A 24,936-nucleotide genomic window follows, 5' to 3' on the forward strand; every position below is an offset into this window, starting at 1 on the left:
CCGGGCCGGGCAGGGCGGCAGCGGCTCCGCTGCCAGCGCGCAGCAGCGCGGGCAAGGCGTCGGGAATGGCTCCGGCAGCGACCGGCGGGATCCCGCCGACTGCGCCATCGCTGGGCCTGATGGCTGACGGGCTGGGCAACAGCTCCGCTCTCGGTGGGTCGCTGCGGCCTCGGTCCTTCGCCGCGGTGGGACGCTTCAATCCGCGACCCGCTCGTTCCCCGGCGGCGGCCCTTGTACCGCTGCGCGGGCTGTGACCTCGGCGGGCAGTACGGCCTCAGTCGCCGCTGGGATGTCTAGGCTGACCCCGCTGCTTCTGCCGGGGCCCGACGCGGTTTCCTCGGGGTGCCCGGCGTTCGAGTGCCTCCCTGGGAGCGAGGGAGGAGAGCGGCAAGGCAGGGGCGCGTCCCCCTCCGCCCTAGCCGCGGGCAGCCCGGGGCAGCGGGCTGCCGGAGGTCAGAGCTCCGCGGCTGAAGTTTCTCCCGCCCGTCAGCGCAGCGCGGCGGGGGCGCTCGGGGCGGGCGCCGCCGGGTCCCGCTCGGGCGGGCTGCGATGCCCTCAGCGATCGCACCGTGCTTATGTCGCGACAGCCCGGCCTGCTGATATAGGGGGTTGTGGCCAGGAGGGGCGAAAGGAAAAAAAAAACCCAGCCAAAAACTATAATGAGCTGTGCGAGCTCGAGTCTGACAGCTCCTCCGCAGTTGATTTACTTTAACTGGGATCGGATGGCTCTTAAGATAGAAGTGCATTAAGGAATTGTTTGTATTTATCATCTCTTGTGAGGTTAAGCTTGGCTTAGTGTTTAGGTTTTGGGAATGAAAAGTTGACTGTAACCCTTGAGAACTCTGAAGAGCACTTGCACACATAAAATCACCAAGGAAGTTAGTTTAAAATGACATTTTCTTTGTTTATGTCTAACCACAACTGTTATGCTGCTAATAATCTCAAAATGAAACCGAATTTGTTGCTGGTGTAGTCTGAAGTGCTTTTTTTTCTTTTTTTTTTTTTTTTGGTGCATTGTCTGTGATGCTCTAACACTTGTATTAAAAATTGATGCTCATTTCCACTTTCAGCTTGATCAGCTGTATTACCTTCTGATGGTATGACATAAGTAAGAGTGTACAAACTTGTTTGAGAGTAAGCTTTCAACTTAGTGGAAACAGTTAAGATGGCCATACTGACTAGCAAAGAATAAATCCAGAAGTGTTTCTTGTCTTTCTGGCATTCTTTTTGTATATTTGTATTTTACTTGGTTCAGGCAAGCCTGGTCAGAAGGGTTTGAGATATCTGCTACCTGCTGTTTATTTTCTGAAAGCAAGAGGAATGGAAGGCTTGTCGTCCAATGCTTCAGGAGAGTGGAAAGAAATAAGTACCACTGTGCACCTTGAATTTCAGATTTATGTTGCCTGGTAGCTGCTGTCTGAGGACCTGAGGTTTTCTATGTAAACTATGAGGAGAGAAATTGTGGATTTTTTTTCTCTTCTTGATCGTGACCATATATATATATATATATATATATATATTTTTAACAGTTAAAAAATAGTTTGCTCTTTGGCTGTTACTTCAGGGAATTGCTGCATGTTGATACTTGCTGTAATTGCTATACAGTTTACCTGCTAGTGGTATCTTGAAGAGGCTGTAAACAGATGTTTTAGTAAATGAAAGGATGTGTGTATGTAGGTTTATACTGGCTTTTTACAAATGTTTGTACTCAGGATTGCTTTATTGAACTTGAAGGTGGGTGGAGAACTCTTGGTATGCTGTGTGCATTTGTAGGATTTAATAACTACAGCAGCAATTTAGCTGTATATCTCGCCGAAGAGGATTGCTCTTATGCAGGCTAAAAATTGGCAAGTGTAACAAGAGATGCAAAAAGCTGTGAAAGAATTTTCTTCTCAGAGTTTTACAAATGCTTTCTGCCAATGTATCTGCTGTATCTCAAGATCACAGCATACCTCTTCACATAGGAGATACTTTGGTTTGGGTTAAAATTGATTTTTGACTTCTGTAAACTAGTAAGGATTGTTGTTAGCATGCATAAATTCATTGATACAATGTGCTTGGTGGCATTGATTTAGTGCTGCTCGCTACATGCTGATTGTTCTTGTAAATTTAACCAATGATATGCAATAGTATGAAATAGCTCATGTGTCCAGGAAGGATTTTATTTCATTGCTTTTAAACGGCCGTACTGGTGAAATGTGCTTTATTAAATGTACTGTAGCTGTTTGCAGAGTGTGTTGTATTTGAAAACTGAAGTTTGAGGAACAATTTTCCAACAGAAATGCAAATGTAAAGCCCCAGTTCTGTGTATTTTTGCTGTAGGAGCTGTATCTTGCTCAAGGAGCTATATGCTGCTTCAAAGCAATTACACCATAAGCGCTGTAATTTAGTACTGGTAAACAGTGAACCATTTGCTTTTTGTCTCTGTATGTGTTAATGCACATTATCAATCACATACTGTGCAGCACAAAGAACAGGCTAAATCTTACTTCCCTTTATATTTAAATTTTCCCCTTTCTCAACAGGACAAAACTGCTTGATATACTTTTAATTTTTTTTTTTTTCTCATAGAATTCTAAATAATGTCAGATGCCTTCATGGTGTGGTGGCTGATGATTGACTAGGTTTGGTCTTCCCTGTTGCTTCTTAAGCTCTCTCTGGCTGTGAGGGAATTGCAATGCTTATTGCAATTATTTCAGCACTCAAAATCATTGAGTCTTATATGCATTATACGGGAATACTTTTAGCTGTGTTTTTTTTGCTGTGAATAGGACCTACCGCACATAGCAGGTACCTCCTTTCTGAATCCACACCCTACCCTGAGGCTTTCAGAGAAGCCAGTCTAAAACTTTCTGCAGAAATTTACTGAATGTGTTGATAGGGTGTATAATTCAGAATAAATTTGCATTAGTAAAGAACTTGTCAGGGTGTGTAGACTTGCCTCAGTGTAGTAAGCTCTCTTCCCAGACCTCTGGCAAAATTTGCCTACAGTCAACATGTTTGTAGTGACTTTGGTGAGCCAGAGATTTTTTTGTCTCTAATGTAAGAACTCTTAGCAGGCTGTGGCCTGAGTCACTTTGAAAAGCTCAGTGTTTTATGGTTGTGAGCATGATGCTGGGCACCAGGGATGCTGTTTGGTGTCTCAGGTCGTGCCTGAGGCTTGCTGCCTTACTGGGGCTTACTGTTGGTGTTCACTAAGTGGGTGCATTTAGAATGGGCTTTAAGGAAACTTGGCTGATCCTTCTGCTCACTTTCTTGAGACACTGCTTTTGACAAATCTGATGAAGGCTTTGAAGTTTGTTCTTAACAGAAATTCTTCATCAGCCCTGTAACCTCTAAGGCAGTTGGCAGTGTATTATTAGTTGTCAGTATGTTCCTTCATCATGTGGCTTCCTTTTTGTCATCTCACTTCCTGCTTATTTCACTGTCTGGTTGTAGGTTCTGATTACTACAAGGAAGCCAGAAGTTAAGCGGAATTCACAAATGTGTTGAATGTTCTTCTTCGATGATAGGTGGCTTTCCTTTGTTATTCACTTTAAGCATATTCCCTGATGTACAATTTCCTTGAACAATAGACAAAGCAAGTGGTAGGGAATAGGTTTTCTTCACTTGAGGGTTGTTTTTCTCTAGAAAATAAACTTTTTTTAACCTCTTCTTTACTGACTTTTCTAGTTTGCTGTCTTCTGTAGCTACTACCTGATTAGGAAGGCAGAGAAGCCCTAATGTTTCCTCACTATTTTTTTGTGTGTGTGTTTTGGGCAGTGCTATATTTTGTCTTGTGATTGAAATTGCTAGTAATTTCATCTGCTTAGTTTTGCAAAAGCAATTTGACTCTGGTGTCCAGAATAGATAACTACTATTTGAATCAGATACTTGTAAAAAGTATATTTGTTTTGAAGTTGCATCAAACTCTTCTTGTTAAGTTTACTATCAGTAAAATAAAGACATGTATTAAATGAATACATGATTACCATCAGAGTAAATGATTTACCTAAATGATTTCCCTGGAAAGCACCTGAACTAAGAATCTAAAAAAAATTAAATGTGACTTGATAATAGAAACCTCTACTGCAGCTCTCATAGAATGCTGTAGCTCTGAGTAAGTTGAAGGTACTGAATGAAAATATACAACTGATTTCTTTTAAGGAAATATCCACCACTTCTGAAATGCTAGGAGATACAAGCTGGCATTGAATTAACTTCACTAAAACTCAAGTTTAAAAGTAAAGTTAATTTCTTAAATTCTTGAGATTGAGGTATTTAGGTATCTAGTTTTATTTCGTTTTATTAATTTATTTAGTTTATGTATTGAGTTTTATTTATTGAGGTATTTAGTGTATTTAGTGTTCATTTAGCTAATGAACAAACAGTTTTTATTTTTATGCCTGAATTTAAAAGCATGTAATTTAACATGAAAGAAGTTTTATGCTAAGTGATACTTAAAATGAATGCTGTAAATGAAAGAGCACATCCAGATGGAGCAGTCTGATCTAGTGAAGGTGTTGGGATTACATAGTCCTTAAATTCCTTTCCAAATCATTCCATGAACCATCCACCTTTGATAGCTGTCCTGGAGGTAGGAAGTGTTGTGAGTGTTGAATTTAGTTGAAAATACACTTCCTGTAGAGCCAGGAGAGGATTGACTACGTATCATCATCAAGTGTCTTTTCCTTGCAGGGGGAGCTGGGTTCACAGGCTGCCTGACCATTTCTCCTTGTGCCACTGCCACAGAAAGCTTAAGCAGTGCTTTTAGCAGCAGTGTAGGTCTGTGGGGTGAATTGATCCACAAGTGATCCAGGTACGAAAGAAAGGAAAAGACAAAGCACCAGAAAAGCCCCAAAAAAGAGCCAAACCCCCCCACGCCAATGCAGATGATATTCTGTTTAATTATTTTGAACCCTAAGTGATGACCCTTTTTTCTGCTGCTGGGTAGACTGGCCCATTAATGGTAAGGAGGGGGAGAAATGCCTAAGCTGATATTGCTACTGAGGCATGTTTTCCAGCTGTGCTTAGCTGAGATGTTTGAGCAGATCATGTGCCATACCATAATATTTCATTTGTGTTGTACTTAAATAGGTTGTATGTTCTCATATTTAATTTGTTTAAATATTAACTGACATTAAGGCCAACAGTAGTTTGTTTCTGTATACTGTCAGATTGATATCTATGTTTCATTTTCATTCCTAAAAGCAGGGAATATCATCCTGTAACTCCTTAAGCTTCATGGACAAGAAGATAGTGAATATATATGTATCTATTTTTAGCAGGTAGATTGCTCAAATAACCAATTTCATAACATGTAAACAAACTTTTTTAAAAGGCATGCCATAAAAGGCAAATGGCATGAGGATAATGGGCAAAATCCAGAGTAACTAAAGAGGATTTTTTACCACTAGAGCAGAGAGAAGATTATGTTATTGTTTATGGGCCACTTTCTCTAAACAATACAAAAACAAGTGGAATGTGCTTGAAGTAATCAGATGGGTGTAGATTCTACTTAGATTTAGTATAGGAGATTAGAAAAACAGTGCATTATTTTAATGCTGAGTTGTATACTGCTAACATAAGAACTAAACTGTTTTGATCTTGGTTGTTAAAAGGATTTGTTTTTCAAGAATCTGAGTCATACTTTAGGCAAGAAAGGATTAAGATTAAATATTTCTAGAAATTTCTCTTGTGCTTTATGAAAAAATTGTCTATGCCATGTAAAAATTGCAATTGAATGAAGCATGAAATATTTTTCCACTTATCTGTTAACTTTTTTCCTCTTATATTCTGTTTCCTGAAGGTGCTGTAATTTGTCTTGAGCAATTGCTGAGGTGGAAGAACACTACCAATGTATCTGAGTAACAGTGATTAGAGCCAAAAGACTTGTCTGAGGTTGACTATCTTTATATTTTACTTCTTAGGTAAGGATGAAGTAAGGGCAGGCAACATTCAACTTCAGTACTAGGCATATATTATTTTTTAAGCAAATGAGTAAGTGGGATCTGAATTAGTAGCATGAGTACAATTTATTATTACAGCATCACTAAGTGTGTGGAATATCACTTCTAAATAATTTCATTTAGATCACATCCTCAAGTAAGTTTCATATGTAGACTGGTATACAATGACTGGTGTATAGGAATGCCAGGACAGCAAAGCACTGAAACAAATCAGTTCTTTATGAATTGACTCAAGTCAAGGAAGATTGCTATGGCCTGATGGAAACCTTTGAGAAGCAGCATCATGCATCACGAGACTGAGGTGAGCTGTCAGCAGTCTGACAGAAGCGTAATGTGCCTCTGGGGAAAGGGAATGGGGAATGAACGATGGAGCTGTGACTTGGCCCATAAATCGTACTGCCTGTTTAGGTCCTCAGGGCTTGGCTTTGCATTATGGCATAATTGCTGAGGGTTTTGAGGGCAGACTGTGTAGGGTGTTCGATAATGAAAGCTGAGTGCTTTGCTCTGCTTGTAAGGTTACACGGCACCAAGTACTCAATTCAGCTAAGTTAATTTCTTCTTGGGTAGTTTTGCTTTGCTTTTGGTGAATTTTTGTGTGTGAGCAAAAAATGAATGGCATCAAGCAGTTTCTGGACGTTGTGTAAATAACGTGTTTTTGTAGAAATGCTGTTGATACAATGTTTTACTAGTAATGTGTGTTTCTTGTTGAATTTTTAGGTATCTAATTACAACCAAAGAAAAGTCACATAGGCCTATGTAAATAATCTGGTATGTTGAACTATCCATGTTAATTTAATGAATTTTTAAATGAAAAAAAATATTTCTAAGTATGTTTTCCTTCACAGTTCAAAACCTGTGTAAACCTTAACCCTTTTAATAGACTAATCTGTGTTACTGAGCATTCAGTTGATAAATTATAATTTTGTCAACATTCTTCTGTCAGTAAAAAAAATGCCAGTATAGGCACAATTTTCCTTTTGGAGGAAGTATAGGCACAGTTTGCTCTTTTGGGGGGTGGTGATGGTGTTAAATTGTATCTGTGTTTTCAACGGCTGTGTTGATGATGGAGTTTCAGGTTGATGATTTAAAAATAATTATGTTGGAAACTATACTTTCTTTTAATAGAATCATAAAATGCTGAGGGTTGGAGGGGATCTTAAAAATTGTTCAGTCTCAATCCTCCTTGCACCACCTCCCTCTAGACCAGGTTGCTCAAAGCCTTATCCACTCTGGCCTTGAATACTGCCCTCACATTTAAAATTTTTCTGCACATAATTAATGCTACTGCCCTTTTTTTTTGACCATAGTCTGAGACTGTGGCTCCATGTTACTACAGTTACTCTAGGATGTTTGTTCTAGATGTACTTGTCTATTCTTGCTCATTGTTTTTTCCCCACTTCAGCATACTCAGTCAGTGGATTGTCTTAACAGAGGAGTTTGCCAAACTTAGGTTATGCTGATTCAGTAAAATGACTGCTTAAAAATGAAAGATTTTTTTTTGTGGCCTTGTTTCTTGAAACCTGGTTATCTCAGTAATCCATTTAAAAACTCTTTTTAGGATTACAGTCTGTCAGGAGCACGGTGACTGGGGTAGCTGAGAACTGAATGGGAAGGGAGCTCTGAAAAACACTTTGGATCTGGAGGAATTGCAGTGAGCCATGATGTGGAAAGCCAGAGGGTTGGACCTCTAGCCATGTTATAAGGCCCCCTTGCTCTCTGTGTTTGGTGGGAATTTCCTGCCATGGTTATGGAGAAAATAGGTACTTGTTTGGGCGATCCAAAGAGAGGCAGAAAATGCAAAGTTGAGTTGGATAAATTTTATGACCCTTCCACAAAATGGCTTGACTAGCAAGTGGATGATGATAGAAAGGAGGTGTTTCCCATTCATTCTTAAAATCAATACAGTGCAACAAAATCCAAAGTATCTGCCTGTTGTTGTCTTAGATTTGAACAGGAAAGGTGCTTTTTTATTAATACCCTTTAGAGCTTGTGTTGTATACTGTTTCAGTTGTATTTCCTAGATTCTGAGATGTTGTAGTCATCCAAGTAATACTTCTCTGGTGTGATGGTTTTCTCCTGCCTCGAAAGTAAATGAAACTACTTTGTTGATTAACTGGGATACTTTGTGGCTGTTGCCACCTGATGAGTTAGAAAAAAAAAAATATTTTGGTATATTAAAGCATGTATTATAAATTCTTCGAATGCAAGTAAACTGCATGTAAGATCAGCCTTCTCAGTTACATGACTGTATCCCTTACCCTTTCCTGTCTTCTATTTCCTTGCAGTATAAAACAACTGCAATCTTGAAGTGTTAAATTGTAGATATTTTTCAGTTGTCCTACTCAGGCTAACCGTAGAGCTTCAAAGGTTACATGTTGGTAAATTCTGCACACAGTCATCTGTAGGATTTTTGCCCTCTTAAAAGTGAATAGCTTTCTCATTTGATTTTGGGAACAAACTAGACCATCTGGTTTTGTCCAAAGCAAATATCCTGAGATTCTGCTTAACATTTAGTTTTGATATCTGTTCAGTAATTTGTTTGCACTTCTTTCAATTTGTCTGCATTTCTGCTATTTCCTAGGAAATTATTTTAGCAAAATGCTTAATACTTCTTTTTTTTTTCCCTTGTTGCTAATTGGGGTTTATCAGTTGTTATTCCAAGTAATTTCCATTGTTTTCACTTTGAGCAAGTTTTGTGTATTGCATACTACCCAACTGACAATTTGAGACTGTTCTGAAAAATTCAGAAATGTTTTAAAATAAAAGGTTTACTGTTTCTAGAGGAATAAAAAAAACTAGGGTAAGTACCAAACTTCTCTTTGCTCTCTGTCACCTTACTGGTGTTTCTCAAATGCAACGTAGTTATGCAGCCAGTGCAGGAGATGTTTGTTTAATAATGCTCTTTCTGCAAATTTTTGGAAGCTTCCTCTTTTTTTTTTTTTGGTTTTGGTTTGGTTTGGTTTTTTTTTGTTTGTTTGTTTTGTTTTTGAAAGGAAAGGATTATAATTCTAGACATTTTATAATTCTAGACATTTGTGTTGTGAAAGTGTCCCTGTCATGTAAATGGTTTTCTGCTGACTTCTATTCTTCAGCGAGTTTTATGAATGGAACAATTGTGAATTTCCTTGTCCATTTCAATAGAAGTAGATGGGAAATAGATGGATAAAAAAATGAACACTTTCTGGTTGTTATTATTTCCTACTCAAAAAAAAATTGTTTTCTGCTGGAGTGTTTTCTGCTGGAGTGGAGGAGAAGAATAGAAAGGTAGAAATGCATGTTTGGGATAGTAATATGTAAGTCTTTATTATGTGGGGTGGGGAATATGTATAAGCTCTAAGGGTTTGCAAAGGTTTTGAGTATGCAATGTGTAATTTTAGATTTATCTGAGCTGTTGACCTTTTTATACTTTGACATGGGAGAAGGTACTGTATTCTTAGTTTCTTTGTGTATATTGGACTTAAAAGTGTGTTAATATTGAAGAGATTGTTCAGAGATGTGGAATGTTCATTATCTGGATGGAGCTTATGTGCAAAACCTGATCTAATCAGTGCTGCTTTTAGCAGCACTTGGACTGATGAATTTCAAGTCTCCCTTCTAGTGTAAATATTCTATACTTTTGATAGGTCAGAATCCCAGTTTATAACATGGAGTTTTTATCTGTGAAATTCAGAACTTAAATGAAACAAAATGCTTAAATGTGGATATAGTGTGTGACAATGCTTCAACTTAAATTCTTTGCAAGCAAAAAGAATTCTTTCATGTCAAGTTTAAATACAAAATGATTTCCAGATCTCAGACAAACAATGAGTCCATCCTATTCTGATGAATAGGGGGTGGGTGCTCTTTTGAGAATTTCCATTGTCAAAAGAAAAGTAAAATTCAAGGCTGTTTCTTTCACACCTGATAATTTTTCTATGCAAGGGTCAATATTAAATCCTGTATTTACTCTCATATTAGGGAAGAATCCACATTTTATTGATAATTTTGCATGAACTCCTGGGCTGGAGGAATATTATAGCATTTTCCTTGCTGATATGAACAAGGAGCAATGGCAGTGTTATTCTTTTGTGAAATGTGAGCCCTTTATTTGAGATTACAAGCCTGTCAGGCTGCAGTATGGTTGGTTCTTCACTGTTATATTGAAGAAATATCACACAGATTTTTTGGGTGTTAGATGTTTGTAATTGTTTGGTGAAGAGGGAATATTTGCTGTTTCTGGTGTAAGTTGTCAGCCAGTAGAGTATGTGCTTTCCTCTTTGCTGCAGAAGGTACTGTGGAGATTTGGTCATGCTTGTAATTTTCTGAATTTTTTCAAGTGATTTACAGTGTATAGTGATACATTTATTTATTGATTTACATAGATGGAGAGGTTCCGTGGGTTTTGTCAAGCCATGGCTTACAGACAACTACTTTGACAACTAAAGTGGATGGCAATGATGGCAAGCCTGAACACCTAGAGTATATTGCCTTTGCTTTGGTTCCTGTTTTCTTCATCATGGGTCTCTTGGGGATCCTTATCTGCCATATCCTTAAGAAAAAAGGATACCGTTGTACAACAGAGGCTGAAGAACTAGAAGAAGAAAAAATTGATGAAAAAATAGGTAATCAAGTCTAATAAACAAATTCTTATTTCTGTACATTGCAGCTACTATAAAATAATTTATTGTGAGACTTCTGTCATTTCTATGTCTCTATTTGACATCAAAGCAGTATTAAGAATAATATTTTTTGTTAGTACATGTCACTTGGGGTTTGATCTCTGCCAGTCAAATCCAGGCGTGTTCCGCTTTTCCCATGCGAGTCTGCTAACATTAAGTAAGATTACAGAGGGATCAAAGTATCCCTATATTTGTTTGCAACTCCACAGATGGAGTCACCAGATCATTTTCCTTCATTTTACATGCTGTTAACAACAAAGTATTGTTGTACATAGTGCTAGCTGAGAAGTGGCAAAAAGCTTCCATTTAAAGCCTAAAATCTTAGTTTTATGTTTTGCAGTCTTAATTTGTTCCTGTTGTGCTGTCATTCACTTCTCCCCTCTCTTTTTTATAAAACCAAGCCTTTGGACTGAATATCTTTATTCTGTTTTATGTAACACTACTTATAATTTTTCCTTAAAGATGCCTATTTTAAATCCTAACATTTGTTCATTTGTACCCTTGTTTTTATTGTTCCTTTTTCCCATTTATTCTTACTTGGAGGAAAAAAAGGGTGTTACCAGAAGGGCTATAGTAACATGGTATAACATTTGTAAAATGTAAGTAAGAACAAAAGTCACTTGTAAATACTCCTCTGCCTTTCTCCTGATTAATTTCTTTCAGTAGGTTCATGATGAGTGCAAATTAGAGTGGCTCTGTGTTAGGGGTAGAGCCATGTGGTGCAGTAATGATGTGTCAGTGTGTTCTTAGGCAGTACCTGCCTGGGGCAGCTGTGCAGTGAGTGGAGCTGTCTGATCTGATTGTTCCCCTGGGTGGAACAGGGGAGTGGCAGTGAAGTGGGGACATCCCCCATGTCTCAGTGGCAGGAGGGAGCTGCCTCTAAGTTACCTTGCAAAGTTGCAGGTATTAAGATGAAGCATGGGTACATAGGTGGAGAAGCTCCTAATTTAATAATAATAATACTATTAATAATAATACTACATAAGAGAAGAATTTAGAGTGTAGCCTATCAAACTTGCCTCAATCCCATTTTTTTAAATAAAGCATTATAATGATTATTAGGGAAGGGCACAGTTTTGCCTCTCCATTGTTTTAGTTCCCCAATTGATCTTCTTCACTCTTTGCTGATTATTCTAGGGGGATTTTAATATTGTTAATGGGTGCATTCTGTTACAAAAATTTTCAGGTTATTTTTTAGTTAATCAATTGTTACGTCCTTGAAGATGTGAAAATCTTAAATTGAATCCCCCTCATAATAAAAGTGAACTGCTTTCTAGTACCTGTTTTAGAATAGTAGTTTGAGACAGTTAAACGTTTTGTTTTGGTTTTTTTTCCCCTCCCTGTTGTTAGGATTAGAAATGCTGCTCTCTTATTTGTCTCCTCCTTACTAGCTAGAGAAGGAATTTTGAAGTATGTTTATGAAAATACTGAGCTTAATTAGTTCTCAGCTGAATTTGTTTGGGCTACTGTAGAGATTATAAACTTGTGTTCATAGTTTTTACTGAATAAGGATGATAAAGTCCTACCTAAGCTTTCCCTCCAAGTGACAAAAAATCTTGCCTCTTTTTTGATATGTAGCTCATTCTGGTTTGTGTTCAGTTTTGGTTGTGACTGTCTTACCATTATTTATTTTTAAAATGGTTCAGTTCTTGATTCATAAGGCCAAGATACTGACAATATATTTATTTCTTTGCACAGAAATGAATGAAACTATACATGAGAATAGTGACACTGTGGGACAAATTGTTAACTACATCATGAAAAATGAAGGTACAGTATTGAAGTTACTGCCATTGAAGTTAGCAGCCCTTGTGATGGTGTTCTATAACAAATATGTTTTTTTGGATAGTCTAACATATGGTATGTTCATGTGATTTCATTTAATAACCAATTTGTTCATTCTTAGCTCTTTGAAATTGTCTTTACAAGGCAGTAACTTCAAGGACAATAGGAAAGTTTCTTGCTTACTTGAAAATTGTTTTGTATGGTAAATTCAGGCCATGCATTTCCATATATTTTAACTGTTTAGGTATTTGGGTCTTTTTGGTTCAGCCTTTTGCTTTGTGAAGTAAAAGCTCAATGTTGCTGTCTTAGTGGCAGTGTTTAAAGCCTGTGGAAACTTTCATGTTTTGACTAGATTTAACTTCTTGTCCTGAAGTGATTCTTGCAGCTCTTCTCTGATGAGAGGCTTGTGCATAACTGAGACAGTATATAGCACTAATGGGTATTTATATAGCACTAATGGGTGATTTGGTATATAGCACTAATGTTGAATTCTGTCCGTGTTATCTTCATGTGTCTGCAAAGTAAGATGTGACTGAGAAAACAAAATCATAGTTAAGGACCCCATGGTATGCTTGGTTAGTTCAGAATGTATTTGCTCAATAGAAGAAATATTTAGGAGACTGGATGTTTTTGTAGGACAAGAGCAGTCAGCCTTTTGATTTTACATTTGTTCAATGGTCAGAATCAGAGTTCTGACCACTGAACTTGCTTTGAGTTACCTCTGAATCAGTCCTCTGGAAAAGCAGTGGTTTTGAGTTTACATGTGGGGATTTTTGGATTTTGTTGTTTGGGGATTTTTTCTTGTTCAGGGTTTTTTTTAGACTACTAGTGCTTTGAGCTTGTGTATTTTTCCTTGAGATTGTGATTAGGTAATTCATGTGTTTTAATAGAAAATGAGCAATTAATAATTCTTGGCTGATAATGAATTTTCATTTTGTGGGGCTCACTTAAACTGCTGTTTTTAATCTGAAGTTGAGTTAAACATGTGAGGTGATTCAAAGATTTTGTTCAAGAGTTTTGTGTAGATGGCTGCATTTCATGGCTTGCATTGGGTGGAGCTTTGAGTGCAATATGAGCTGCAATTTTTGTAGTTCATGTTAAGGTTACCCAGAGAATTATATTAACATTTTTTTTCTGCAGTTTTCTTTTGTGCTTTTTTGGAGATACATAATGCAGTCATCTTTCTTTTAAATGAAATATCTTCGAGGAACTTTAATTTTGGTTTTGGTTTTTTTCCTAAAGTTAGAACCGTTCACTTTTGAAGAGTTCTGTTTATTCTCATTGCAGCAAATGCTGATGTGTTAAAGGCCATGGTAGCAGATAGCAGTGTCTTTGAACCTGAAAGGTAATTACCCCTCATTTTAATGCATGTTTCCTGAGGCAACTAAAAGCACATGCTTTCAAAGGACTTTGTTTCCTGAACTCTTCTAAGACTACATCGCTTGCTTCAGTTACCAGCTAAGAGAATAATACTTTGATTTTTCCTTTGTGTTTGAGTCCTTAAATTGTAACATACACCCTGGGTTAGTGGCTGGTTCTTCTGGTTATGTGTTCTAGGTGCATGATACAGCTTTTCTGCATTTTGGTCTAAAAATTTACAGATGCTGCAAATACTGGTTTACTTTGGGGTGGAGTTACACACAAGGTGGCTTAGTCCAAGGCTACTGTGGCTTCAAAGAACAGAACAGCACTCATTTCATTTGTATAGGTGCTAGTTTACAAGAGACATCTTCTTCTGTGTCTGCTTTTGGTTTACTTTTTTCTTTATAATTGTTGCAATAGACATTGGTTGACCTACGTGTTAGGATTTTTCACTGCACAGGTAATTATGTAGAGAAAACATCTCTGCCTTAGATGCATTGTATGTGTAAAAAAACTAGATGCATCATATGTGTAAGAGTGCTTGTATTTGTACCTGAGTACTTTTACCTATATCTAGACTCTCAGTACTCTTTGTATATAACTTCATATTCAAGGCAGAGGAGATGGAAGTTCAAGTAGTATTGTGTCACCTATGTAAGAAGTAGGAGTATATCGTTTCAGCAAAACAAAGAGTTGAGTATAGAACCATTAAACAGCTGTTCTCATGGTGAGAGGCTTGGTCATTGAAAAGACCCCTGAATTTCCAAAGGGATTTCTCCTCAAGTATAGATATTTTTAAATGTCTGTGGTTCTGTAGAGATATTTGTTTGAATTTTTTGCATAGGCATGTGTAATGTTATCTTGGGCATTTTAGACTATAGTTTCAGTGGTGAATTAAAATATGAAGAGTGAGGAGGAGGAGAGAAAATGATTGCTCTTACAGAGTCTGACAGATACTCCTGAAGCTTTTGCAGTCAAGTAGGAATCCTCTGTATTTCTTTGCAAGTTCAGTGCACTATGAAACTTCCTAATTATAGAAATAGTTATGGCTGGGTAAAATCTACCCTTCTCTCAGTTGAAGCCATTAGTTCTGTCTTTGCTTCAGGTACTGAACTGCTTTTATTTTCCTTAATAGCACTTTCTTATTTATTTGAAGACCATTAAATATTTCTTGCCAATATTTTTATTTTGAAAATGAGCATCCAAGTAACTCTCAGTCCTTTCTGGCATGTTTTACTTCTTTAATTTGTTCTTTCTGTTCTCCTTTGGAGTCTCTGCAGTTTGTTTGTATTTCTTGAAATAACATTTCTAAACCTACATGGTAGGATCAGATCTGGCATGATTAATGCTGAGTATTGTAAATTTAGGTTCACAGGTTATACTTCTGTTATTTCCACTGTTTTGTCCTTTTTAAGCGAGAATGTTGTTAATGATTCATGTTCTGCTCATGATCCTCTTTTTCTGAAGAATGGTCATCTGTCTGATTGATTTTGGTCTAGGTTTGGTTAAAGGCTTTCTGCTAAAACACTGAGAATTTGTGTTGTCCTTACTGCAGTACATCCTGTATATTTAGTAAGATTTGTGTATGTGTGAATGTCTTTCATATATGCATTCTCTTCTCATCATTCTAATTTCTTATCTTGACCTCTGCAGTTTCTATGGGTTACCCAAAGTTTATGGGTACTTTAGCTGTTCTTCTATTCTGTTACCCAGTGAACTATTTAAAGCACTGAATATAACCAGGATCAAAAAACCCCACATTTAGTATGACTTTGCAGTTTCACAGCAACTACAGATATATTACATTCTGTATGTGTTTTTAATATTTTTTTACAAGGTGCTGCTGTACTCTACAGTTATTCCACCTTTCATGAGCTCTGGTCTGCTGTGTTACAAGACAGTGTTAAAATTGATGCTCAAGTCCAAAAAAAGTACAACTGGTTTCTGTCACTGCTATCTGTTTGTTTTTCTGCTTTTGAGGAAAATCAGATTGATTATATTAGTTAATCTCAAATGCCTTTTGGAAGTTGTACTGCTTTTTCTTTCTAGGTACTTAAATTTTTTTTTTTCCCTTGAAACTGAATGATGTTGTTTCCTTTTGTCATTGTGGTACACATTTTAGTTTTGCCTCCTTTCAGTATTGTGGGACTGTGCTCTTCTCGGAGTTCCTTGAGATCCTGTAACAATTCTGAAATACTTTCTATAATTTTCCGAGGCAGTTTTTTTGTGAGTGTAATCAGCTTATTAAATGTCTTCTTCAATATAAGTTCATGTAACCTATTCTCTTCTATTTAGGCTGACTTTTTTCCCCTCTTTTTTTTCTTGTCTTTTGTGTTAGTTACCTTAACCACATGACTGCAGCTGAATTAATTTGTGAAAGTGATTCAAATTTCAAAAATATAATATTGGAGGAAACTGTAAGGTGGACATCCTCACAAATAAATGTTTCCTGTAAAAACTGGTTATTCACTAGACATAACTGAAGGTTGGATTTAATCCTTTTTCCTTTTTAAGAAATAGTATTTTATAGTAAACATTAAATTCTCCTTATTTCTTTGTTTCTACAGCCCATTATCTCCTACCTCTCCTGAGAGTCCAGTGAGTCCAGGGACTCCTTTGTCACCAGGTGTTGTTCCATTCAGACACAACTGCAAAGCCCATCACTTCCATACTGTTGGAGGAGTGGTAGAAAAGGATGTTTGTACTCGCTGTAGTCACAAACGATGGCACCTTATAAAGCCAGCTCAAAAATCTAAAGAGAACAGAAGAAGTCGTATTGGAGAAGTTACAGTGCTTTCTGTGGGAAGGTAAGGCTGGACTCATTTTGTTGTATACTTCTCTTAGAAAGCTACAGTGGCCAGTGTTGGATCAGATATCCACTGATTCTGCTCTGTTTATAAGATTGGTGATTTTTTTTTAATAATCCTGTTACTATTAGACTGAAGTTATTTCTGGAAGAAGTAAATGTGATTTTCTTTTTTTTTAAGAACTATGTAAAAAGATGGAGATTTACTGTGGGTGTAAATTTAAGGCTCTTGCTCATTTGATACAAGCTAAAAAGAAACAAGAATTGCACACTAATAAATTTCTCTGAATTTAGTATTTCTCAAGTAAGTATGAGACTATAGAAGCCACTTCATTCTATTTGTTATTTTTAATTCTTACCTTATATTGTAGTTGTCTTACAAAATCACTATTCTAAAAAGTGGTATGCAATCTGTGGATTCTGCTTCAAAACACAATTCCCTGAGAAAGTGTGATTGAGCAGTAGTGAGAACTAGAAAGACCTCTAGGGGATAGGAAGGAAGATGCTCTGAAGTGAAGCAGTGTCCATGTAGGTGTCTGCTCTGACATCTCATTCTGGGGACCTGGAAATTTGTTTCTGCCTATGCTGTTGCTCCTGAGAATGACCTAACTCATCTGTGGGGAAATACGAGTGCTCTTTGTTTTGCTCACCTCAGATTTCGAGTCACAAAAGTGGATCACAAATCCAACTCGAAGGAGCGGAAGAGCCTGATGTCCGTTACTGGCGTGGAGAGCGTCAATGGGGAGATGCCAGCGAAGCAGGACGCGAGCGAGGCGCCCGCCACGCCTGCCAAACAGGACCTGCAAGAGAGGAGGAGCTCAGAGTGAAGGCAGGTATCAAACATCTGAGCATGAGGAACTCGTGCTGGAGGTGTTATGTTGTGAAATATGTGAAGGTAATCAGTACAGTTGAAAATGCGTCAGTTCTGTGTGAAAACTCAACTTTTAATTTCAAAATTCTCTACACAAGTCTGCAAAAATTATATGTGGTCACTCAGTTAATAATAAGTTAAGCAAGGCTTTTTTATCCACCAAATTCTTATCTAATTGTTTATTCAGATTTTGTAATTAGAGTAGGTGTTGAAATAACTTTTGTGGGTGTGGCATCACTAGTCTAACAGATAAAATGTCTGCATATTGATTTCTTGGCAATAAACAAATTTTGGCAATGGCTCAGATTTAGTGGCAATGTACTTACTGTCCGAAACGAACAAGTGCTGCTGACAGTTGTGTCACTGGAATAACTACAGTTATTCAATAACTGTAGTGGCTTCCTTATGCTTGCTGTTTTGTACTGCATGCTTGTATAAGATGATTGCTTACTAGATACTTCTCTGATAGATCTGTGGAGCTTTGACTAATAGCAGTGGAGTCACATGAAACTGGTGATCTCACAGGGATCTAACTAAGCCTGGCGGTTGGGGTTTTCTTGTGAGTCATTAAACTTCAGTAAATTGCTTGAGTTACTCTATTGAGCATGTGAAAAACATGCCCAGCATGGTTTTGAAATGAAATCCTCACTGTGTTGTTTTTTTTCTCTTCACAGTTTAGAATGTTAGGGGAAAAAAAACCCTGGAAGTTAATATGGTTTGCCTCTATTTGATGATATGCTGATGGATAATATGAAGGGGAAAGGCGATTTTAAACATATGTGATTCAAAATTCAGACTTGACCTTTGAGTAGGAAAGGCTCTGGGGTGACATAGTAAAGGGGCTGGACTTGAGGAAAGTGAACAAAGTGCGCAGTGCCAAACTCTCTGTATGCTGAGAGAGAGGAAAAAATGATGTTGTGTCACATTATTGGTTACCTCAAATGGAAGAGGGAAATGCACAAGAGAAAATTTGGTCTGTTTAGAAGAGCAACAAGGCTCAAATGCCCTTGAGTATCTTTAGGTTAAAGTAGAGAGCTGGTATGCAGTGAGGGATAGTTCCTCCCAACCCTTGGTGGCAGCACAGGTTTCACTGTTGAACTAAGCAGAATGTGTTTGTCTGGCCTCTGTGCCTCATCACTAAATTATACCCAGGTTTTTGGAAACATTCCTGTAGAGGAAAAGAGACTTGGAGATGCGGTATGCTTCCAAGTAATAAAAAAGTTATGGAGGGTAATGACGTTGGGTGGATTTTTTTTTCCCCCCAGTAATTAAGAAGACAGTGATAGACTACATTGCAAGAAGGGGGAGCTCAGGTTTCAAAAATTAGGAAATTGGATTAAGCATCTTTATTGCTGGACATTTATAAGACCAGACTTGTCTATGCCAGTGTTTCGCTTTTTGATCTGTAGCACATTTTGGCCAATCACAGGTGCCTAGTGCTGCTGTTTCACTGTTGCACTGAAATCTGTAAAGGGTCTACAGATGTCAGTGAAAGGGAAACAGTACTCCTATTTTCTGATTCAGAATGATGTCCTTGTGCTCAAGGTTTTTTTTTTAATGTTGATGTGCCTTCTATTTCTTCCCTTTTTAAAAATCAATATCAGCTAAATGCAATAGGAGATAGTGTCTTCCTTCACCAGACTGGCATTTCCATGCCCAGCTAATTGTTTTGTTTGTTCTGTGACTATTTTTATTTCTTTACTGTATCTCTAGTGGGAGATACAGAAATCTCATGAGATTGTTCATAATATGATTTTTTTTCTACTTAAAGACAAGCTAGTTATCTTCTCTTTAAGCACAAGAAGTAGAAAGAGGAGGGCATATATGAAAATAAATTCCAGTGCACCTTGATTAAAAAACCCCATCATTTTGAAATCACTCAAAATGTTTTGTAGTCCAGTTTTCTCTCTAATTTGTTCTTTCCTCTCCTAAATAGGAAAGCTGTTCCGTGTAATTACCTAAAAGTTCTATAAATTTAAACCATTGCTACTTTAATTTAAAAATAAGCTGTTCTCTAGAGAGATACGATAGTAAAGCTGTAAAAAAATTGTCCATCTATGGCAGCTTTTTATTGTAGAACCTCCCCTTAGGATTAAAGTTTTGCCCCTTCTGAAAACAAATGTTCTAATAGCAGAGAAATGGTTCAGCAGAATATTTTAATGGACTCTCTAGTCCAACAGAGCTATTTTGTAAATCATCTGGGAAACTAGCCAGGTCTGTTTGATTTGCACTACAAAAAAGAAACAGATCTTGCTTGAAAAAGGGTATGATACTGTTCCCTAGCATGGTTCTAGATCAGTTTTTGTCTACTGTCATGAGAAGCTACAGGTAAACAGGTAGTAGTTAGACCTTTACTTCAGCTACTTATTTCAGACTTCTAGTAAATTATTGTAGCCCAATTTACTGAAGCTGAATAAACTGCATTTAATACTTTTGTGCCTCTAGTCAGTATATTTCTGATGAAAGCTTGTACTTTGGGTGAATTTGACTCAGATCTTCAGATGCAGAGGAAGAAGGCATAAATGTGTGTTTAACTGCTTCCAGAAAAGGTCTTTCTGTCATTCAGAGGCTTTTTTTTCTGTCATTCAGAGGATTTGTGGCTGACTTTAACCCCTGTTACTGAGTTCCTGTAGGAGGTGGAATTCCTGAGTGGCACAGTACCTGGATGAAATAGCATTGCTGACTGCCTGTATTCACTGCTGCTCTCAAGTCCAGGGTTTTTTTTCCCCTAAGTTGATGTGCTCTGAAGCGACCTCTACAGTGTTTCAGCTTATCTAGTGTCTTGCTGGCTGTATCATTGAAAGTTGTGCAGTGTCTTCTCCATGTCTTCAAGGTCCATGTCCTCAGCAGACTCCATTTAATAAGTTAATTTTATTTCAAATATGCTTAATGGCACATAAAGAGTGGTAGATACACTGCTGATAATTAAAGTTAAAATTTTGAGTTGAGCTCTTGGACATCCATTTTAAGCTACTGGCTATAAACAGAGACTGGTGCTGGTACACTGAAGCTATGTAGCATTTTCCATTTGTAGTGCTTAACATTGTGGTGTGATTTGTCAGTTGGTCTATGTGTTTGTCCATGCATTTCAAGAGTACTAGCTCAATTTTTAGTTCCTCTTTATGATTTCACATGCTAAACTTGGAATGCACGGCAACTACTTCATGCAATTGTGGCTTTTTTTTTTCCATTTCAGAGCACCTGCTAAGTTTTTAATTGGTGTGTCCGTCCTAAAAGTAATTTTGCTATTTAGGTTTATTTTTAGAACTGTTTTCTTCTCTTACAGGTGGGACTTTTAGAAGAAGATTGTCTGCAAGCACTTTGGAGAAAACTGAAAACTCCCAAGCAATGCATACTATTTTAAGAAATGTATTTATGGCAATGTAGCATTTTAAAAGTTCTGTGATGTCATTCCTGCAAGGTTAAGCACTTAATGGTTTTTGACCAGTAAAATAGTGAGATTTAGGCACTTAAATACTGTTGAGCTGTGTGGACATCACAACGAATGGCTTCATCTTGGGAAGAAAACATATGTACAAGTTTTTGGACAGGAAAGGTAAAAGCTTTATCAAGTCTTAAACTTTTTTTAGACAAGCATTTATGAGCTCAGTATAAAGAGTAATACAATTACCTCATGGCTAAACTACATTCACCCCAGTGGTCCATCTGGATTTTTCTTCTGTTCTACCCACTCCAAAATTGACAAGTGTTTGTTGAAGATAAAAGCCAGCCTTTGAAAGATGAAAATATTCTTTTAATCTAACTGCTTGTAGCCGAGTAAAACATAAAAGGAAATAATTGTCAGTCAAATCTGCACGTGTGCCTTCAGTACATAAACCCAACTCTGTGCAGGGTACCTCACAGTAGAGACTGGTTCAGTTATATGCAGATGTTAAATTAAATTGTTGTTCCCCAGACTCATATCTCTCTCTTACTACTTGACATAGGCTGAAGAGCATCTTTTTTGTATGCAGTTGGATGAGCTCTTGGTGAGGTTACTTTCCTCAAGGCCTTGTGTTCTCCTCTTTTCTTGTAACTGCTCACTCATATTTGAAGAGTGCCTAATAGTTTTGCTTTTCTTTTCTTGTTCTTACCCACAGGTTCCTTATTAAGTTAAGGCAACATATTTCAAGCCTTAGATAAGGATATGGAATATTGGGCATTAAAAATTTTATGGAATATTATACTGAAGTGCTTCAGAGTGGCTTTATTGGACTGAGGGTAGTTGTATACATTGGCAACAAAATCTTAAGCCAGTGTTACTCCTTTCATATTTTAAGTGTGACTTAATGCTAAGGTTTCCATGGTATTCTCATATTAATTTTCTGTATCTACTTATGATCTCAGCTTTGTCCTGTTACTTGTTCTGGGGAGAGAAATCTCTGTAATATTTCAGCAAGCTTTTCTGTGTAACAGAAAATCATATCATTTGTTCTGAGTGCCTAAGAATATAAGCTCTAATATAATGCTTTTTAGTAGAGATTGCACTATATTCTGAGAACTATAACTTAATCTGCTTTATGAACTCAAGGAAAATCAGTGTATGGTTTTGAAATGGATTTATTTTCAATTGATACCTTCAGTCTTTTTAAACAAGAGCTCTAAATTGTGTTTCTTCTTCATATCTGAGACTTGTATTTCTTCATTGATTTATGTATGCAGTGTTAACAATCAGTGTGTACAAAATTACTCTTCTTGCTTGTGTATTAGTTACTCTCATGTCTTGCCAGGAAACATCAAGTTTTTTCACTCTTGCTGCAAGTATGTGCTGCTGATGGTCTTCCTTCTGTGTGTATCCACAAGATACTGACTGGTCCTATCAATGTACTTTTCAACGATGCTATATTTGCCAAAAACCCTACCACTACCCACCCAAACTTTGAAAATAATAAATGTTTTATTGTTCTTTTCAAAATGAATATTTTTAGAAATAATTGACTGTCCTTAAGAACTCAAAATAACTGTTTGGCTGGGACTCTGACTTCAGTGTTTAGCACTGCTCCCTGCTCCCATAAATTTAAAATCAGCTTGAGAAACATCTTCAGTATTTAAGTACAACATAAACAGCAACCTCATCTTAAAGGCACACATTAAGCTTCAAATGATTATTTGTGTGAAGAATATTTCTAGAAGATTTAATTAGTATTGGTTGTAGTAATAAGCTTTCAGTTTCCAAGTGATTGATAACTATGAGTATAAAGTGTTGCTGGAAAAAGGGAGCATTGGAGAAAACAGCAGTCTTCAGTTAATTTTCAGAAAAGATACAAAGTTACAAATTGTCCCCAAAACTTTTTCTAAAAAAAGAGCAGTTTGTCTTGATATAGTATTTTGATGCATGATGGGTTAGTATGGCAAATAAATGGCAAAAGGATGGAAGAAAGAAAGTTTAAATGGTAATATGTACTTTTTTTACTTATTTTAAAAGTAGTTTCTGTTTTGATTCCATTGAAAATACATAGACTAAAAGGGATGGAAAGATGTTGGGTATGTAAAATATTGTTTACTTGTATAAAGTAATTATGTAAGGTATTATGAGACTTGATATGTGCAAGAATTGAATTTATGCATTGCTACCTAAGCAAAAGAGGATTTAGAAACTGCCTGTTTCATTGCCTTTAACACTACACTGCTGTTGTAGGGGTATGCATATTGCCATATTAGTCTGCTTTTCTTAAATTTGCTTATCAAATGTATTTTTAACAAAATAGTTTATATACAACTTTTATACTACAAAGCAGTAAATAAAAAAGTATTGATTCTTAAGCTTCCTTCTGACTTCCTTTAGCCTTCAGTGATTGAGTCAAATTCAATTTTTGCACCATCTAAATGTAAAATGCAATCTTTTTGCCTCCTAAGTGTTTGTTTATGGAGGTAGTGAGAATGTTGGTTTGTAGTGTAATGTACTTCAGAGCAGTAATCTTTTCTTCAGAAAGAACAATTGCAAATACTACTTCAGTTTCATATTTAAATGAGAAAGACACAAGTCTGTGCTTTAACCCAAGCTGGTGTCTTAAATTTAAAATATCAAGATTTTAACTTTTTATTATATTTCATGCAGAGCTTTTAAAAATACTCAACATTATTCTTAATTTTTTTCATAAGGTAGGGAATGAAAAATCCCAAGTGACAGGAAGCTCTTTGCAGTTGTTTCCTCTCAGCCTGTGTCCGTCTGTGATACTACAATGCTTAAATTGTTACATTATGTTCTCATAAATGGCTGTGATCTGTAAAGGGCATTAGAAATGGGTTTTGCTATATGAATAGTTTGAAGGAGCCTTGAAGCAAGTTGTGGCTAGCTGACATGGGATTATCAGTGTACAATCCTGTTTACATGTTTGGGGTTTTTTATTATTTCAGTGCTCCTAGCAGTGTCACGTGGGGTCTGTTTTGAGCTCTGTTTTTGAATTTCAGAGGTTGATATACAGCTGTGTTTTATATTGAGAATGTTAAAAAAAGAAAAAAAATTTAAAAGTCCTTCCAGGCCTTAATCTTCAGACAGAATTGAGACACTGCTGCTGCTGAAGCTTCTGGAAATTCAATACACTCTATGGGTCTCATTTTCAGGAATTTTTGTTTTGTTCTTTTTTTCTTCTATGTACAAATTCTTTGTAGTATGTGGAGTACACAGTTTTTATTAGACAATATGTACATACATTGAAATACTAGAGGATTACTGTATTAAAGTTTGAGAAATCCTGTTATAACTGGACTGACATAGACAAGTCCTCAAAAGAAACACAAAGAATTTATTTCAAATGGATTTTGTTTTCTTCACATGGATTAATTCTTGTATTACTTTTCCCCACTGCAGGCACTTCATTTTTAGTAAAGAATTATTCCAAAATTCAGGTACTTACCTTATGCTGCTGTAGCAAAATAGTTCAGGGAGCTACTTCAATGTTTAATAAAATCTGATTTTGCTAGTAAAGAACACAGAGCCCATGTGCAATGTATTTTTGAAACATGGTAAGGATTAAAGCATTTCTTTTGCTTCTGAATCTCTGTATGAAAGTCTCAGTTGAAAGCATGCCACAGTGTACCTGGTTTCTCATTGCCATTTTCTTTCTGAGCTATATGCCTGTTTTTCACATACACAGAAACTTTGACAAAATTGGTACCTTATATGGTCCCTGTACTCCCAGGTGTGTTGTGTCACTTGGTGGGTGTCATTGCAGCCAGCTGCTCCCATTCTGGGGGAATGCTGAAGCACAAGGGTTTTCCTGTGTGCTTTAGTCTGCAGATGTTGCAGCTTTGCACTATCTGAAATGACCCAGCCTCCAGTATTCCTGCAGAGGGTGTGTGTACAGCTTCAAGTGGGGAGCTCTTTTGAGGCTGCTGGAGTGATGGGGCTGCCACTTTCAGTGGGCAGAGCTGAACTGAAAGACACAGAAGAGGGAAATAGGCACTAAAAGCATGATAAGAAATTACAGAAGAAAAGGGTGCCAGATAGATTTGTTGTCTGGTTGTTTTCTTTTTGGTTATTTTTTCCCCCTACAAATGAATTGA

General features: G+C 37.0%; 1 protein-coding gene across 2 annotated transcripts; it reads left to right on the forward strand.

The window, feature by feature from the left end:
- On the forward strand, nucleotides 1-24,351 carry RELL1 (RELT like 1). 2 transcript variants are annotated; one of them, XR_009114473.1, is made up of 8 exons: nucleotides 1-153; nucleotides 10,310-10,549; nucleotides 12,305-12,376; nucleotides 13,679-13,736; nucleotides 16,321-16,560; nucleotides 17,215-17,388; nucleotides 20,717-20,986; nucleotides 21,531-24,351. XR_009114473.1 is itself a non-coding variant. In XM_058024664.1 (7 exons), the coding sequence occupies exons 1-6, from the start codon at nucleotides 66-68 to the stop codon at nucleotides 17,384-17,386; spliced, it is 870 nt and encodes a 289-aa protein (XP_057880647.1). In that variant the 5' UTR covers nucleotides 1-65; the 3' UTR covers nucleotides 17,387-17,388; nucleotides 20,717-24,351. The 2 variants fall into 2 exon arrangements, 1 of the variants encoding a protein (XP_057880647.1); XM_058024664.1 differs by having other exon boundaries at nucleotides 20,717-24,351.
- Nucleotides 24,352-24,936: the final 585 nt, after the last annotated feature.

The sequence above is a fragment of the Melospiza georgiana genome, chromosome 5 (assembly GCF_028018845.1).
Source record: "Melospiza georgiana isolate bMelGeo1 chromosome 5, bMelGeo1.pri, whole genome shotgun sequence".
NCBI classification, from domain to species: domain Eukaryota; kingdom Metazoa; phylum Chordata; class Aves; order Passeriformes; family Passerellidae; genus Melospiza; species Melospiza georgiana.

Bases quoted from the DNA above. Each gene is read 5' to 3' on its own strand.
- RELL1 (XM_058024664.1), top strand. From the start codon at position 66: ATGGCTCCGGCAGCGACCGGCGGGATCCCGCCGACTGCGCCATCGCTG. The intron at 13,737-16,320 runs GTAATTACCCCT...TTGTTTCTACAG, and splicing joins AGTGTCTTTGAACCTGAAAG to CCCATTATCTCCTACCTCTC. The intron at 16,561-17,214 runs GTAAGGCTGGAC...TGCTCACCTCAG, and splicing joins ACAGTGCTTTCTGTGGGAAG to ATTTCGAGTCACAAAAGTGG.